We start from the raw sequence: 18,223 nt of genomic DNA on the forward strand, positions 1-18,223 counted from the left end.
CGTAGGAAACCAGAAAGTATAACACCTCTGTGGAAACTTTGAAGAATTATGTGGCCTCATTATTTTATGTAAGAATGGAATAGAATATCAGCAATTACATGAAGAATAATAGGACTGTAATCCACGAATCAGCCAAAAGTGGGATTTCTTTGTTCTTTCATTTATTCTTGAGGGCCACTTTTTGATAAGCTACTCCAAAATAGTTCTTCAACCAGAGTTGGACTTTTAGTTAAGCTCTGTGTTATGGTCCAAATGCACTCCATATACTTTCCCTCGTGCCTAACACAAAGAATCATTTCCGTAGGAAAGCTCAGACTATAGAAGGGCAGACGTAACAACATGTTATAAATCCAACTTGTACTCTAGTGTCTGTGTAAACCTCTTTAATTGATAACACTACCTAGTTTTGTAAATAAATTAGATCAGTGGCTTTAGCATGTTGATTCACTGTCTTTATTTACAATTTCTATCCAAAGTGAGTATGGGAGCTTAATTATAAATGGGATAATTGTTAATCATCAGCTGCAGAAACTCCACTGGGTCAGAAAGTGAAGGGATGCAGAATTCAGAAGGTGAGGGAATCTGTCATCAGGCCCCCTCCAATGTGTTTGCTTTGTTTCTATTTAACACTTCATTCAGATGGATTAGCCTCTTATTGTATATTCATCGGTTAAAGCCTAATCCTGGCCTAACCCTATCCCTAATGTACTGTCACCAGGCCATTGAATAAGAAAATGGTGACAAAGAGTTTGAAGCTGGAACATCTGGGGGTTCATTTTAACTCCCCACCCCCCAGCAGGGCAGGAACAATGAGACAGCGGGGTTACAATTGTTAGTCCACTGATCAGCCCAACACCCCACACAATATGCACGTGGCAACAGTTTATCTATGACTATGAAATCGGTCAAAGCTCCTGTTGTAAAGTTTAAATCTAAAAATCCCAGCCTGAATATGTCACAAGCATGGCAACCTTATTTTAACTCATGGACTCTGAAGACCCACACGGAGTCAGCTCTACCTTGACAGGAGTCTGCAGAGTGGCTAGAAAAGGCTAATGCTAAGAAATGTAACTCTTATGTGGAATCCTTGTGGATTAGGATGAGCAGGAGACTTTCAACGTCATCTACGTGCTGAGGGACGCACTAAAGCTTGGGGCAGCCGCAGCAAAGGCTCAATGGGGAAAGACCACAGTGTAAGGTCCCCCCACCAAGCTGAACCGAGGGGCTGGATCCACGGGAAACCCCTCGAACTGTATCGTTAATATTTTCAATTGCTGTAAATGTAAAACTGTAATTGGCATGACAATTGTGAAACGGAAGGGTTGTGAAGAAACTTATGATAGTATTGAAGGAAACTGATCTCCCTTGCAATGTTTGTATTTTTTGAAACTGTTTGGCAATGTAATTTTTACAGATTTTTATGAATAAAGTATATTTTGGGAAAAAAAAAACTTTCAACGTCATCCTCATCCTGATGGCCACCTTTGTCTGTGGCTGCATCAAGCTGTGCATAGACCCCTGGTACGCAAAGACCAAGCGTCACTACATACTGAGGTTCTATCTGTCCCTGGTGTTGCGAAGGATGGGTCTGGCTACATTGCTGCGGAACACTCCATTCAGTTGGACTGTCCTGCACCATCAGTCCCTCATGGAAAAGTTTGTGCAAAAAAATACCTTTGACCCAAGTCCAACAGGCAGCAGTCCACACATAGCATCCTCAAGGCCCTGCAGGAAAAAGAGATAGTGGATCCTGTCGGATGGTTCCCCGAGCAGATTGTCAAACTCATTGGCAGAATGCCTCATCACCTGAATTTTCAAACAAGCACCAAAATGTAGCTTCGCTGGCAGTGAGAAGGGCCCTCCCCGTCAGATCCTTCCTGCGTGCCCTGAGTCTCACTCCCTCCGCATGCTGCTCCAGAGGCGTCTGCAATGGGGAATAGACCATCGTCCACCTCCTTCTGGAATGTGCCTTTGCAAAGCAGGTATGAAAAGAGGTTTTTTCCCAAAAATAAACTTTATTCACCAAATCAATAAAAAAAATACATTACAACACAGTTCAAAACAGCACTAAGTTGACATTCCAGAAAGTGCAAAGGAGATCCATTTTCTTCAATACAGGAGTGAGTTGCCTCACAACCCTTCCATTCCATTTTACATACAATGTACATTTTACAGCAAACCCATATTTGGTGTATACAGCCCTAGGGGCTTTCCATGGGTCCAGCCCATCGGTTCACTGGCAGGAGGACCTTACACAGTGGTCTTTTCCCATTGAACCTTTGCGGCGGCTGCCCCAAGCTTTAGTGTATCCCTCAGCACGTAATCCTGGATCTTGGAATGTGCCAGTCTGCAACATTTAGTCGTGGACAACTCTTTGCACTGAAAGACCAGCAAGTTTCGGGCAGACCAAAGAGCATCTTTCACCGAATTGATGGTCCTCCAGCAGCAGTTGATGTTTATCTCGGTGTGCATCCCTGCGAACAGCCCGCAGAGCACAAACTTGTGTTACAGAGCTGCTTGGGATGAACCTCGACAAAAACCACTGCATCTCTTTCCACACTTGCTTTGCAAAGACACATTCCAGAAGGAGGTGGGCAACCATCTCTTCCCCACCATAGCCACCTCGAGGGCAGTGTGCGGAGCTGGTGAGATTCCGGGCATGCAGGAAGGATCTGATGAGGAGGGCCCTTCTCACCACCAGCCAAGCTACGTCTTGGTGCTTGTTGGAAAGTTCTGGTGATGAGGCATTCTGCCAAATTACTTTGGCGGTCTGCTCCGGGAACCATCCAACAGGATCCACTATCTCCTTTTCCTGTAGGGCCTTGAGGACATTCCGTGCAGATCACTGCCTGATGGATTGGTGCTCAAAGGTGTTTTTCTGTACAAACTTTCCCACAAAGGATAGGTGGTACGGCACGGTCCAACTGGATAGAGCGTTCCACGGCAATGTGGCCAGACCCATCCTTCGCAACACCAGGGACAGATAGAACCTCATCGCTTAGAAACACTTGGTGTTTGTGTACTGGTGCTCTACGCACAGCTTGATGCAGCCACACACGAAGGTGGTCATCAGGATGAGGGCAACGTTGGGTTTTTTCCACACTTATCCAGAGGTTTGAACATCGTGTCCCTCTGGACCCGGTCCATTTTGCATCTCCAGATAAAGCGGAAAATGGCTTGGGTGACCGCCACGGTGCAGGAGTGGGGAATGGTTCAGTCCTGCGCCACATACAGCAACAACGTGAGCATCTTGTCCCTGCTGACCAGGTTCTTACGCACAATGGAGAGAGAACACTGAGTCCACATGCTCAGTGGCATATCATGGCTATTCACTCCTTCCAAGTTTTGGTGGACTCCCCGGCCCTTCCTAACCATATCCCCAGCACCTTCAGGTAGTCTCACCGGACGGTGAGGGGGACAAAGGATTGGTCAGATGATCCAGGCAGGTGTAGAAAGAGATGCAATGGTTTTTGTCAAGGTTCATCCCAAGCAGCTCTGTAACACAGGAGTCTGTGCTCTACGGGCTGTTACCAGAGACGCACACCAAGACAACTGTTGCTGGAGGACCATCAATTTGGTGAAAGACACTCTTTGGTCTGACTGAAACTTGCTGGTCTTCCAGTGCAAAGAGTTGTCCACAATCAAGTGTTGCAGACTGGCACATTCCAAGGTCCAGGACTACGTGCTGAGGGATGCACTAAAGCTTGGGGCAGCTGCCACAAAGGCTCAATAGGGAAAGGCCACTGTGTAAGGTCCCCTCGCCATAGTATACCAAGGAGCTGGAACCCGTGTAAGACCCCTTGGGCTGTATGCACCAGAGAATGTTTTTTTGCTATGTAATGCAAATGTACATTGTAAATATTACCCAGAATGGCAAGAGTAGTGAGGCACCTCATGTACTGTATTGAAAGAAACTGATCTTTATTGCACTTTATGAAATGTCCAATTTGAATTGTTTTATAATGTATTTTTACAAATCTTTATGGATAAAGTATATTTTGGGACAAAATGAGCAGGAGACTTTACCGCAAAGGCTCAACGGGGAAAGACCACCGTGTAAGGCCCTCCCGCATTAGTATACCGAGGGGCTGGAACATGTGTAAAACCCCTCGAACTGTATGCACCCGAAAATGGCTGATGTGTAATGTAAATGTACATTGTAAATATAACCTGAAATGGCAAGTGTAGTAAGGCACCTCATGTACTGTATTGAAAGAAACTGATCTGTATTGCACTTCACATAATGTCTAATTTGAATTGTTATGTAATGTATTTTTACAAATTTTATGAATAAAGTTTGTTCGTTCATTGGTGTCATCTTCTTCCCAGAAGGTTGACTGCCATGGATCTCCACCTCTGTCTGTCCTGTGTTGCCCTTAGATATTCCGTAGAGGTCAACTCCATCCAGCCCATTATATCTGTCATCCATTTTCTCCTCTGCTTCCCTTTCCTACATTTTCCATCGATCTTCCCTTCCAATAATTGTCTCTGTCTACCTTCTGCTCTAATGATGTGGTGGAAATATTGTGTCTTTCTCTCTTTGATGTTATGCACTAATTTCCTCTTTTCTGCAGCCATTTCCAGCAGTACCTCATTAGTCATTCTGTCTGTGTAGGATATGCTATATACTTATTTAAAAAATAATAAGCAGGAGACTTTGGGTCTTCCATTGGGGTTGCTCCCCGGCATCAGCTCTGCAACATCCCCATCCACCTCCCCACATCACCTATCTTATACTTATCCCTTGGGTTCCCAGCGGGATCTGGCAACTGCCCCAGTTTACACTCCCGCCCACTGGCCTGGACATCATACCCACCCGCTCTGGGTGGGCGACACATTTAACAAATTTAAATGAAACCAAGCTGTTTAAATCTTTGCTTCCTTCAGGCTTTCCCACACCTGCCAATGTTGCACCTATTTTGGACTCGAGCCATTGTTTTAGTTTCGATGTTTGACTGAAATCAGGCAAGAGCTCAAGGACAATGTAAAGGCTACAGAAACAGAATAACACATTCCATATATGTATGGTGCATAAGAAAAAAAACTAAATGTTAGAAACATTTAAATCAAATTGATTTCATGTTACCTGTATTGAGGCCTATGCGAAGTTTGAGTTGTATATTGTCAATGTGTCTTATCTTAAAGGTCATAATGGTACCGAGAAAATGCAAAGACATCGTGGCAATTTCTCCAGCATGCTGCATTCCATTGCGAATGGGAAGTCCACTCGCTACCATGTAAGCATCGCCTATTGTTTCAACCTACAGTCAGGATAAAAGCAGTACGAGGTGTAATTTTTCACAATTAGGAAGCATCTGGAATAACGGAAGTGAACAAACATTAAAAGGATTTTCTTCCCCCTTTTAAATTTCATTTAAATTTTAGAAAGTAAAATGGCAGCAGGCTTGAGTGATAGTACAATGATGCCATCACAGTGCTAATCATGGTACTGTACATTCTTTAAACTTGCTAACACTTGTGGCCACTCCATACATTTTAGCCCATTCAACATTTGCTGCCAACACAAACAATATTTAAATGATGTAATCAGTTGCACAAGCACTGGACAGAAGTCACCATGTCAGCATTTAACATGGTCATCCCCATGACTGTTTCCCTCTTGCCTGTTTTCCTGCTTGCAAGCAAAGAGATAGTCCTGTGACTATGAACAGTGACTAAGGGCTGAAGACTGCAGATGCATCCAATAATTTCTGAGTGGTCTTTGGTCCTATTGCAATAGCTTGTCACCAGGAAAAACAAACTAAATTATATTTCCCCTGGTAAAAATGTCATACAGGGACTTAATATTTAAAACTGTTTGATATAACTTTATTATGATGCTCTCCTTTCTTCGATATTCCAGGGGTGAGAGAAAGTAAAAGAAATAAAGCTGAACAGCCAAGTGGAATCATTCTAAACAGTGTTTTCAATAGTGGAACTATATACTTTTTTTATTTCACAAAACCAATGCAGGAAAAGATGATAATTGAAAAGGACTGACATTGGAGTAAGTCATTAATTTATCCCAAACACTTAATTGCCTTGTTATTTACTCAGAAAAGCTGTTTAATTTGGTCTCATAATAACTGTAGCACACCAGGATGCTGGAACATGAATAGTTGAATTTATTGAAGACTACAGGTAAGTAAAGCAGATGGAGGGATATCTTTATGGTTTCTTATCTTTAGACTGGATGACATCATTATACACAGTTGTAATAATTCTATACAAACAACCAGTATTTATTGAACAAGTTAAAAACATTGGGTTGAATTTTATCGGTCCCTCGACACTGTGGGTCGCAGCAGGGGGGGCTGGTAAGATTCTGCGGCGAGAGGCCCGCCTCGACCCCGCGACAACAAGAAGGGTCCGCTGCATATTAGAAGCGACGGGGGGACTCCGGTGCAGACCCTGCCACCTCCCCCCACTGACCGTTGCCTGGTGGTGGGTCCTTCATCTGCATATTCATATGAACAATAACGACATGTAAATTAACCTACCTGCAGGCGGTGGCCGTCCCACGCTGATTGTACAGCCACCGTTCGTCCTTCGCTCGCCTTCGGAACTCCATATGGACTTCCAAGGCAAGAACCTGGTGGGGATGGGGGAGGAATAAAATTTTTAAGGCAGGAGGGGTGGGGGTGCGGGACTTTTGATTGGATGTGAAGGTGGTGGGAAGGGGTTGAAGTGCAAAAGTTGGAAGGTTGGGGGTAAAGTTCGAGTAGGGAAAAAGGCAATTTTATTCAACATCAGGCAATGAAATGACCATTGGGGGGGTGGGGGGGGGTGGGTTGGGGAAGGGCCTCCATATCATTTTTATTTGTTAATAAGAAATAAAGCATTCTGTACCTTTAAAAATTAACATTTCTTCTCAGGGCTTAAAGCTCTTTACAAATGGCACCGCGCCTGCGCGGTGGCGATGGTCAAAGTAGCCAAGGATGCAGCGGCTGTCCCCTCTATGTCATCAGGGGTGGCTGTCCTGCCCCCTCTATTTAAATTAGTCTCCACACGTAATATCGCAGGGGCACAGGAACGGCGCATCCATGCAGGAGTGCGCCACATAAAGGTCAACCCATTGATATTGGATTGTATGCATCTGAGGTGTGATTGAAGAGACTGAGGTAGGGAGGGGGGACCAAAATTAGCGCATTTTCATCTACTACCAAACACAAAGGGCTGAATTTTCAGGTCCTGGAGGCAAACAGGACTTGGAAATACTAGTGCGGCTGGTGTGCTTGTTCCCGACATCATTCCTGGCGACAGCCAGGTTCACCAGGGCGGGGGGTGGGTAGTACCACAATCCCACCCGGTCCACGATTAAGGAAAATTAAGCTGGTTGAGGAGCTCTTAAGAGCTGGTTAATATGGGTGTTGAAATTTCTGTGGGGGTGCACAGGCTGTCTGTGGCAGACCAGGTGAAGGGAGACGGGGTACACAATGGGGAGCCAGTCATGGCCGTCGCAGGAAATTACCTCAGTCCCATAAAAGGGTGAACTGGGACTCGGCTAGTGACAAACAGGTGCCCTTGGTGCTGCCCAGGTGGTGGGGAGAGTGGGCAGTAAGCAATTAGGCAGTAGGGAATTGTCACCCTCCTGGCATCGTGGTGGCATAAGAGTAGGGAACTAGGCTGCCAAGGACAATTGGGTAGCCACCTGACCACAAGGATGGCTGCAGCTGGCAATGGGGGTAGGACTCTCAGATTTTGAGCTGAGTGGCGATGAGAAACAACACCCTCCACAGGAAGGACGGAGCTCTGGGCATCAAGAGGGCAGGGCAGGGCAGGGGAGAGGAATGAGAGCAGAAAGGACACAGAGGCCACACCCTTTGTACGGGATCTACCAGCAAAAAAGGAGCTATCTGAAAATGACCGAGAACCAGTGCCGCAGGAAATTGAGTCTCCAGGCAGATGGTCACAGACGTCTCTGCCCTCATCTTGCACCTTTTGTTTAATTCATTTATGGAATGTGGGCATCACTGGCTATGCCAGCATTTATTGCCCATCCCTAATTGCCCTTGATCCGCTGCAGTCCATGTGAGGTAGGTACACCCACAGTGCTGTTAGGAAGGGAGTTCCAGGATTTTGACCCTGCGACAGTGAAGGAACGGCGATTTAGTTCCAAGTCAGGATGGTGTGTGACTTGGATGGAAACTTGCAGGTGGTGATGTTCCCATGCATGTACTGCTCTTGTCCTTCTAGTTGGTAGAGGTCACGGGTTTGGAAGGTGCTGTCTAAGGAGCTTTGGTGTGTTGCTGCAGTGCATCTTGTAGATGGTACACACTGCTACCACTGTGCGTCGGTGGTGGAGGGAATGTTTGTGGATTGTGTGCCAATCAAGTGGGCTGCTTTGTCCTCGATGGTGTCGAGCTTCTTGAGTGTTGTTGCAGCTGCACCCATCCAGGCAAGTGGAGAGTATTCCAAAACACTCCTGACTTGTGCCTTGTAGATGGTGGACGGGCTTTGGGGAGTCAGGAGGTGAGTTACTCGCCGCAGGATTCCTAGCCTCTGACCTGCTCTTGTAGCCATGGTATTTATATGACTACTCCAGTTCAGTTTCTGGTCAATGGTAGCCCATAGGATGTTGATAGTGGGGGATACAGCGATGGTAATGCCATTGAATGTCAAGGGGAGATGGTTAGATTCTCTCTTGCTGGAGATGGTCATTGCCTTGCACTTGTGAGGCGCAAATGTTACTTGCCACTTATCAGCCCAAGCCTGGATATTGTCCAGGTCTTGCTGCATTTCTACATGGACTGCTTCAGTATTTGAGGAGTCGCGAATGGTGCTGAACATTGTGCAATCATCAGCGAACATCCCCACTTCTGACCTTATGATTGAAGGAAGGTCATTGATGAAGCAGCTGAAGATGGTTGGGCCGAGGACACTATCCTGAGGAACTCCTGCAGTCCTGGAGCTCAGATGATTGACCTCCAACAACCACAGCCATCGTCCTTTGCACTAGGTAGGACTCTAACCAGCAGAGAGTTTTCCCCCTGATTCCCATTGACTTCAGTTTTGCTAGGGCTCCTTGATGCCATACTCGGTCAAATGTTGCCTTGATGTCAAGGGCAGTCACTCTCACCTCACCTCTTGAGTTCAGCTCTTTTGTCCATGTTTGAACCAAGGCTGTAATGGTGAGGTCAGGCGCTGAGTGGCCCTGTCAGAACCCAAACTGGGAATCACTGAGCAGGTTATTGCAAAGCAAGTGCTGCTTGATGGTGCTGTTGATGACACCTTCCATCACTTTACTGATGATTGAGAGTAGACTGATGGGGCGGTAATTGGCTGGGTTGGACTTGTCCTGCTTTTTGTGTACAGGACATACCTGGGCAATTTTCCACATTGCCGGGTAGATGCCAGTGTTGTAGCTATACTGGAACAGCTTGGCTAGGGGTGTGGCAAGTTCTGGAGCACAGGTCTTCAGTACGATTGCTGGAATATTGTCAGGACCCATAGCCTTTGCAGTATCCAGTGCCTTCAGTTGTTTCTTGATATCACGTGGAGTGAATCGAATTGGCTCAAGACTGGCATCTGTGATGCTGGGGACTTCAGGCAGAGGCCGAGATGGATCATCAACTTGGCACTTCTGGCTGAAGATTGTTGCAAATGCTTCTGCCTTATCTTTCTCACTGAAGTGCTGGGCTCCCCCATCATTGAGGATGGGGATATTTGTGGAGCCACCTCCTCTAGTTAGTTGTTTAATTGTCTACCACTATCCATGGCTGGATGTGGCAGGACTGCAGAGCTTAGATCCGATCTGTTGGTTATGGGATCGATTAGCTCTGTCTATTGCATGCTGCTTCTGCAGTTTGGCATGCAAGTAGTCCTGGGTTGTAGCTTCACCAGGTTGACAATTCATTTTGAGGTATGCCTGGTGCTGCTCCTGGCTTGCGCTCCTGCACTCTTCATTGAACCAGGGTTGGTCTCCTGGCTTGATGGTAATGGTAGAGTGGGGGATATGCTGTGCCATGAGGTTACAGATAGTGGTTGAGTACAATTCTGCTGCTGCTGATGACCCACAGCACTTCATGGATGCCCAGTTTTGCATTGCTAGATCTGTTCGAAATCTATCCCATTTAGCATGGTGATAGTGCCACATAAAACGATGGACGGTATCCTCAATGTGAAGGTGGGAATCGTCGCCACAAGGACTGTGCAATGGTCACTCCTACCAATACTATCATGGACAGATGCATTTGCGGCAGGCAGCTTGGTGAGGACAAGGTCAAGTATGTTTTTCTGTCATGTTGATTCCCCCACCACAGAGCCTTACAGACCTTACAGCACTGCCTGCCATGCCCTGCCAGTGGCTGTCAAAGTCACTGTGGCCTTGAACATCTTCACTTCTGGCTCCTTCCAAGGATTAGCTGTGGACCTTGGTGGCATCTCACAAACGGCTGCATATCACTGCATCTCGCAGGCCACTGATGCCCTTTTTGCCAAGGTTGGACAGTACATTTAGTTCACAGACACAGCCTCGCAGACACAGAGGGCAGTGGGTTCTGCCGCCATCAATAGATTACCCCAAGTGCGGGGTATCATCAACTGCACCCGTGTGGCCATTAAGGCATTCAGTGACTGGCCAGTGAGATCCATAAACAGGAAGGGTTTCCACTCCCTCAACATTCAGTTGGTCTGCGACCACAACAATAGCTTCCTCCATGCACCCATTCACTTTCCTGGCAGCTGCCATAACTCCTTCCTCAGCCACTCCAGGTAATTGCAGCTATTTACGCCAGCCCACAAAGTGTGTGGATGGATCCTAGGGGAAATGGCTTCCCACCCCTCTACGGGAGCCCCATACAGAGGCGACACAACCAATGCCACCTGCTTACTAGGACAACTATTGAGCAGGCCATTGGGCTTCTCAAGATGCTGGAACCAGTTGTGTGGCATTCTGCAGTACACACCTGCAAGGTTCTCACTCATTATGGTGGTCTGCTGCGCTCTTCACAACATGGCCCTGCAGAGAGGTGTGAACCTTGAGGATGGTGAGGAACAGGAGGAGCAGAAAGAGGAAGAGGAGTTTGAGGGTGAGGAATGCAGAACACTGAGGTGCTCTGGCTACACAGAGAGGTGACTCCGCATGACGTGTCAGGATGCCATGAGTGTCAGGGATCATTTGATTCAGGAACACTTCAACTGGACCACTCTGACCCAGAGTGAAGGGCAGGGTATGGAACTCAGTCTGAGGTGCCTGTGCTAACATATCCATTGAAAACACAGCCTGGAACATATAAATTCTTACGACCAATGAAGGAAGCACATCTGTCCAGAGGCTTTACCGTCACCATTGAGGGAATCTTGATCTCCTTCGCCACTTCATACCTCTTCTCTTATCCCACCATCAATTAAAGGAGTCTCAGATGTGAACCTTCAACTGTCATTATTTGCATAGTATTCAGAAAGGAAAACACTGCACAGTTACGGCAAGAAGACATCCCAGTGACCCAGTCAGTGCTTTGCGCAATGCAGAGGCCTCCACACTCGGCCACTTCGCGGTGCTCCCCCTGTGGTCTTGGAAGAGGTGGAGGCAGCATGTTCACTTGTCTCAGCTTGTAGCGGAGATGGATTCTGGTGGTCATACTCATCATGGAGATGCACATGGGGGCATCTCCAGAGACTGCTGGACCTGCATCCTGTGGACATCACTGTGCAGTTCCTGCCTGCACTTCCTGTGCTGCTGTATATGGCTCTTCATGAGGTCAGCCACACTCTCCATGGAGGAACTCATGCGCTCATAGCCCTGAGCCATGGTGCTGCGCATGAGCTGGATGGACTCCTCCATTCTCTGCCCATGACACTGCATTTCCTCAGGGATCTCAGACATGTGGCAGCACATCTCCTGCTGCTGGTCTGGGTAGAGCCTCCTTTCCTGTGACTCCTGAGACCCTGCATCTGTGCCCATCTGAGTATGGCTGTGTCTGTCCACGCTCCTCCAAGAGAACTGACCACAGCTGCCTCTGCCACCTCCTCCTGCACATTAGCGCTGTGTTCCTCACCCAGTGCCACTCAATCTAAACACGTGTGAGGACCCACTGAGGTGAGTGTATCTGTGCTGGTGGACAGTGTGCTTGTAAGTTGTGATGGTTCCTTGGTGGTCATCTTGGGCTGTGGAGGAAGAGGGGGAAAGTTTCGTGGGTTGGACTTCCGGACCTGTGGAAGACATGGGAAGATATCATGAGAACTAGTCTTGGAGAGCAGAGGCTTCTGCAGTGCTGAGACTTCCCAATGCAACTCAGTGTTCAGCATACTGTTGGATGATGTAGAGTGAAATGTACCCCCTTAATGATGGCACTGCCCTCTGTAATCACCATCTGCACCATGTGTGCCCATTTCACCAGGGCTGCCTTCCTCCTGGTCTGCGATCCTGGCTATTTCCATCACCCACTTCTCCATTGCCGTGATGATCTGCAGGTAGGGTACCCTTCCACCTGTTTGGGCCTTCGGGCATTATGTGCCATATCTCCTGTAAGGATGAAAGAGAGTGTGATAAGGCACTGCTGTCCACTATGGCCAATGGCATCTGTGCCCATTCATTGGATGGTGCATGTTTCCTCCCATGTTCAGGAGCAGCATGCACCCTGAGGCTCCTCAGCTGCTGCATCTGCTGGAGGGTGAACACCCAGAGGCCAGTCCTGAAGGTTGGGAGTAACACTCACCTTGCCAGAGCTTATGAGATTAGTGAACCTTTTCCTGCACTGGATCCAGCTCCTTCTCACGATGCTTTTGCCCCTGACAGTGGCAGCGATTTCTACCCAGGCCTGTTTGGTCTGTGTGGGTGGCCTCCTCCTGCCACCCTCCGGGAAGAGAAACTCCCTCCTCTCCCTCACAGCCTCCAGCTTGACCTCCCGATAAAGGAGCTGCCCTGCCCCGGTTTCAGGCGTCCAGCTGTCCTGGGACATCATTGAAATGAGAAGTCCAGCCCAAAATTCACTGTGATTTTTCAATGTCCACTTCCAGCAGTAAAAGGTCTGTTTAAATTGGGCCCCCACTTGAGTTGACCCACCTCCATTCCCGCCCCATAGCTACTAATTAGCCGCCAAACTCATCTCTACATGAATTAAAAGTTCACCCCTATGAAGATTGTAACTCAATTCTGTTTCCCCCGGGGTGGGGCGGAGTGGTGGGGGGGTGGGGGGCAGGTTTGGGTCCTGGAAACGGTCCCAACTTCTGTTACCCGCCTCCAATGCAAAAATTCAACCCAAAATGTGGAATCTTAGGCACAGTCTGTTTAAAACAATGGAAACTCACTTAGGGTCTTGTTAATGTCAGAAATGTTTGACTGTTTCCAATAAAATTATTTAGGAGAGATTTGATCTCTTTCCTTGTTCTTCAATTATTGAGTCTTGCCTCTTGCCTTCACCTGTTAAATATGGTAAAATCATGTAATTGTTGTTCCTTAGTTTATGTCTACTGAAGATAGGAGAATGGGAGAGAAATAACTGAACTTCATTCAACGTTTAATACACCCGGCATTATCCAGCAAGCATTTTCCTACCTTGTAAACATCATAAGACTTGATAATATCATCAAATAAACTGTACAGGTCATTGAGCATATCAACAACCTGCAGCGGCGAACTGACAGAGCACAAATTTGTGAAGCCAACAATGTCTGAGAAGAAGATAGTGACAGAGTCAAATAATTCTGGCTCCACAGACTTTCCTTGCATGAGCTGTTCTGCAATGAACCTGTTGATAAACAGAATGGCAACTATCAGTCAACAGGCAACCGCTTCATAATCTAAAAAAGATCCCTGAATCTTAGTAAACTTGATGAAGGACCATTGACCTGAAATGTCAAAAGAATGATCTTCAGGGGCCCATGCTGCTTACTGGCCCTGGATTGGGAGAGATGGTGGCATAGGGGGTAATGTCACTGAACTAGTAATTAGTTAGCCCTGGGGACATGGGTTCAAATCCTACCATGGAAGCTGGTGGAATTTAAGTTCAAGTAATTAATAAAAATCTGGAATCAAAAGCTAGTCTCTGTAATTGTGCTATGAAGCCATCATTGATTGTCATAAAAACCTATCTGGTTCACTTAGGTCCTTTAGGGAAGGAAATCTGCTGTTCTTACCTGGTCTGGCCTACATATGTCTCCAGTAGCTTACTCTCAACTGCCCTCTGAAATGGCCTAGCAAGCCATTCAGTTGTCCAGGGAAATTAGGGATGGACAACAAATGCTGGACTTGTCAGTGACACACTCATCCCATGAAATAATTTTTTTAAAAATCCCTGGTGGGTATGAATAAAACATTTGACAAATAATGCACTTAGATAGAATTTCGGCTTAAGATTCAGGCTTGACCTGTTAGTCATGAGACTACTTGTGTCGAATCCTGCAGTAGGTATAAAATGTGATTGGCATGTTAAGGCTGAATATTTAATTTAAACGCCCATTTAGCTGCATTGAACTTTAAAAGGCATAAATTTGCCTACATCGTGTGTCACGGATTTGTCATTGTTTTACTCCTCGGATTAAAAACAGTGTGTGTGCTTTTAAGACACTGTTAAAAACAGTGCACCTTTAAGGCAGAGAAGGTTCTGGAGACACAGGGCTGGATTTTATTCACACTCCGCAGAGGCGCACTTTGAACTCGATGGTCTTCTGACATAGAAGTGCCGCTGCACAGCCCAAGCAATATTATGCATAGGGGCTGAGCTAAATAGAGGGGACAAGTGGCCGCCCCTGATGACATAGATGGGGGCGGCTACCACGTCCCCGGCAACAGCGTCCAGCACCACCTTGCAGGCGCCGGCGCCGTTTTTAAAGGGCTTCAAGCCCTTCAGTTACATTTTAAATTCAAAAGGTCCCGATCTCCAGAAAATAAAAATAAAATGTTATTTTAACTGTAAATCACGTCTCCCACCCCCCCAATGGGTAATTTATACATGAATTGCCCTCTCCCTTAATAATAAAGTTTTATTATTCTCCTGAACCAAGGTCCCCCCGCCACCAGTAATATGCAGTGGGCTCTTCTCGACATCAGGGGTCAAGGTGGGCCTCTCCCCGCAGAATGTTATGGGCCCTCCCCCCCACCGCGACCCACAGCATTGAGGGGCTGGTAAAATTCAACCCACAGTGTGCATCTTTGTTACACTGGGCAACAGCAGGAGAGAGAGAGAGGTCACATGGTAATGTTTCCACTTGTCTGTGTGTGAAACTGGCAGAAACCAGCTGAAACCAGTTAATTTTCAGAGACTTTCCAGCGAAGCATATTGAAGTGAAGAAAGCTGTTTATTTCCTCTCAGCAAAATTCTACAAGGAGCTACAAACTAGTTCATTCTCTAAGTAAAGAAGAAAAGCTGTGCTCATCGTTCAAATAACTGTTTAATGCTTGCTGCAGCCGAAGAGTTGAATGCCTATCGACTGAAGGGCTATTTTCATCAAATCTGCTTGAAGACTTCGAGTGACCTTAGATTATTTTTTTCACATTAGAAGACCTCACTCATCAGAAACGTAACCTACAGAAACTTACTTATTTTGTTTATTCTTAAGAGACAGCTAAATTTTAAAAATTCCACTTTTCAAACCAGTTAACTGTTAGTTTTTGAGTACATGTGTGTGAATACAGGAGATAGGTTAAAATAAGAACTTATAAGATCTTTAGACATAGATTTATCTTAATAGTGTTTAAGATTTTGTTTTTTTAATAAATAGTTAATTTGTTGTTGTCTAAAGATACCTGGTTTGGTCTGTTTCATTCTGGGTTTACTAGAATGTTTAATTTGGCTGTTTTCCAATTGAGTGTGAACGCTTAATAATATGCTGCGACCTGTGGAGTGACGGGACTGAATTGACAGTGCGTTGCTCCCGCCGTGGTCGTAATACATGTAACAATACAATCTGTTGACAGATATGTGAAAGTGTCATCATTTAGTTGCACAGTTTAGATTAATGCATCAAGTAAATAGACAGATCTAAGTCTCACTGACCAATTGGACATTTCCACTCAATGAAAAAGTGCTTCACTGCCAGGTTAAACTGTTGCAAGGTGCACAATGATGAAGTGTAAGTGATAAAAGCAAAAATATTATAAAATAGGTTTGTAAAAATGTTACAACCTAATATTATTAAAAACAAATTTGTTATAACAATTACATTGGGATAAATTTTGCTACCAAAATCAGGGTAAGAGTGTCCACAGACAAAAAGATTCAGAATTTTTTTGACAAAGGATCATGTAATTATAGCACTATTAATGATCTGTGATATCCCAGTCTATTTCTATAATGTGCTGTTAGACTTTTAATAAAATAAAGAGCAGGTGCTCTTACCAACTTTGCCCAAAATAATTGCCAGGCTTCAGACGAAGGGTAGTATAATAGCATCTAATATACATTGCAGCTCAATTAGGGCTGGACGTGTATAGACAGGAGGAGGAGGCTAATGACAAACAATAAATTCAGTTAAGTGAATTGTACAGAATTTGTTTTTTGATTTTCTATTAATGTAATTGTGAGCAAGTTAATTTGTTCAACAATGCAGTGAAACTGGGGAGGAGTTGCAGTTTGCGCCAGAAATGTAAGCATCAGTTTCCAGGCCACTTCAAATGTGTTGGTCACTCATTTCCCCACCCCTACCCAGTTAGCCGCTTGCTCCCTCCCCACATCCCCGTTGCCTGCTTGCTTCCCCGCCCCTCCCCATGGTTGGCTGCTTGTTGCTTGGTGTGTGGTGACGCCATTACGTGGTAACATCAGAGCACTCATGTGCGGATTCATACTGGCAAGGAGGCAAGTGTTCGGACACACTGATGACATTGGTGATCGCTCTGCACATCTCTGCATTGTCAGGAGACATAGTGTTATTTTCAAGCCAGTCTTTTGGTCAGGGACGGAAAGGAAGAAGCCAAAGGCAGATTTCCAAAACCCCAATGTCAGAATCTTCTTGTCCATAATTCTCATTGTTCTATTAATATCTAGAATAGTGTTTTTAATTACTACAGATAAGAATGATATTTTGCAGAGCCCCTCTGATATCATAAGTCCAGGAGACAATACCTTGGCAATAGGTTGGACAGGAGCTGATCAGTCTTCCCCTTCTCCACCATGAGTTGGTTTGTCCTTTCTTCAACCACTTCTTCCAGATGATTAGCATATTTTTCCAGTTTATCTACCATATTGTCTAGAATGCTCACTTCACTATAAAAATAAAGTTAAATATTTAACTAGACAAACAGCATTTCTGAAATGCAGTTACCTTTTTAGTTCATTTTTTGCCCTTTACAGCTGCCCAACTGTGATTGGAAAGCATTATTTGTACCAGGGTTATTGTGAACCTAATTGTTGTGAGATGTCAATACTGAAGAAAAGTGAAAGTCCCATCAGTGTCAGAGTTTTAAGACTCACCCTTCAGGACTGGCTCTTCGCAGTGCTTGTTTGATTGAATGAAAGTTTGGTCTCCTGTCTGCACATTCATCCCAGCAGGTGTTCAGCAGGGTGGCAATCTGTTTATTGCACTTTTCAGCAGATAGTGTGGGTCTCAGCAGTGTCACAGGGTTTATGATTCTATTGATAATTTCTAAATACAATCAAATGTATAATGAAAAATTATTGTGGTTATTACTGCCAGTTCTTTTTTTAAATCCAAAATATATTACTGGAAGGGCAGCCTTTGCCACTGGGGGCCCTCTGTGGGCCACAGATTGCCCATGGAGGAGCCCCCCCCCGCCCAAGCCCGAGGGAGGTCACCTCGTTTTACTGAGCGACCTCCCCACACGGCAAAGGTTGCCCCCAATGCTGGTTTAAATCCAGCAGCGATGGGAAGAGGGCCTTCAGTGGCTCTGGCCACCGAAGAGCCTCAATTGGCCTCTGGGTGAGAAGGCCTTTCCCGCCTCCAACTTAATCGCGGTGCGATGGCAAGGCAACGAGCCCTCCACCCACCACCCCCCCCCCCACCAGCCTTCTGTCACAATTCTATGGGACTCCCGCCTCCTAGCCCTTCTCCAGGGGCGGGGCGGGGTGGAGTGGGCATTAAATCCAGTCCTCTGATACTGATTTTGTTTAGCCTTGCTTTCCTTCCCCTTTTACACAGCATGTAACTCAAACCTGCAACAATCCCAAGTTGTGTATGATGCTTAACTAAATGATATATGATGTTATTTGCATTCTCTTCAATATTAAAAGGGAAACTAAACTTAAGCAGCAAAGTCATAGTTTTATTATATTTCCACATTATTCCTTCTTTTTCATTCCTAAACTATTTCCCAATCCCTCAATTA

General features: G+C 45.8%; 1 protein-coding gene across 1 annotated transcript in view; it reads right to left on the reverse strand.

Moving 5' to 3' along the window:
* Positions 1-18,223, reverse strand: part of gucy2g (guanylate cyclase 2g) — a 94,420-nt gene that overhangs the window by 5,289 nt on the left and 70,908 nt on the right. The window contains exons 15-18 of the mRNA XM_068053285.1: positions 17,352-17,523; positions 17,004-17,144; positions 13,499-13,691; positions 5,087-5,261 (exon numbers count right to left, since the gene is read on the reverse strand). Of these exons, the coding sequence (XP_067909386.1) occupies positions 5,087-5,261; positions 13,499-13,691; positions 17,004-17,144; positions 17,352-17,523 (681 nt within the window). The remainder of the gene's footprint in view (positions 1-5,086; positions 5,262-13,498; positions 13,692-17,003; positions 17,145-17,351; positions 17,524-18,223) is intronic.

The sequence above is a fragment of the Heterodontus francisci genome, chromosome 20 (genome assembly GCF_036365525.1).
Source record: "Heterodontus francisci isolate sHetFra1 chromosome 20, sHetFra1.hap1, whole genome shotgun sequence".
NCBI classification, from domain to species: Eukaryota; Metazoa; Chordata; class Chondrichthyes; order Heterodontiformes; family Heterodontidae; genus Heterodontus; species Heterodontus francisci.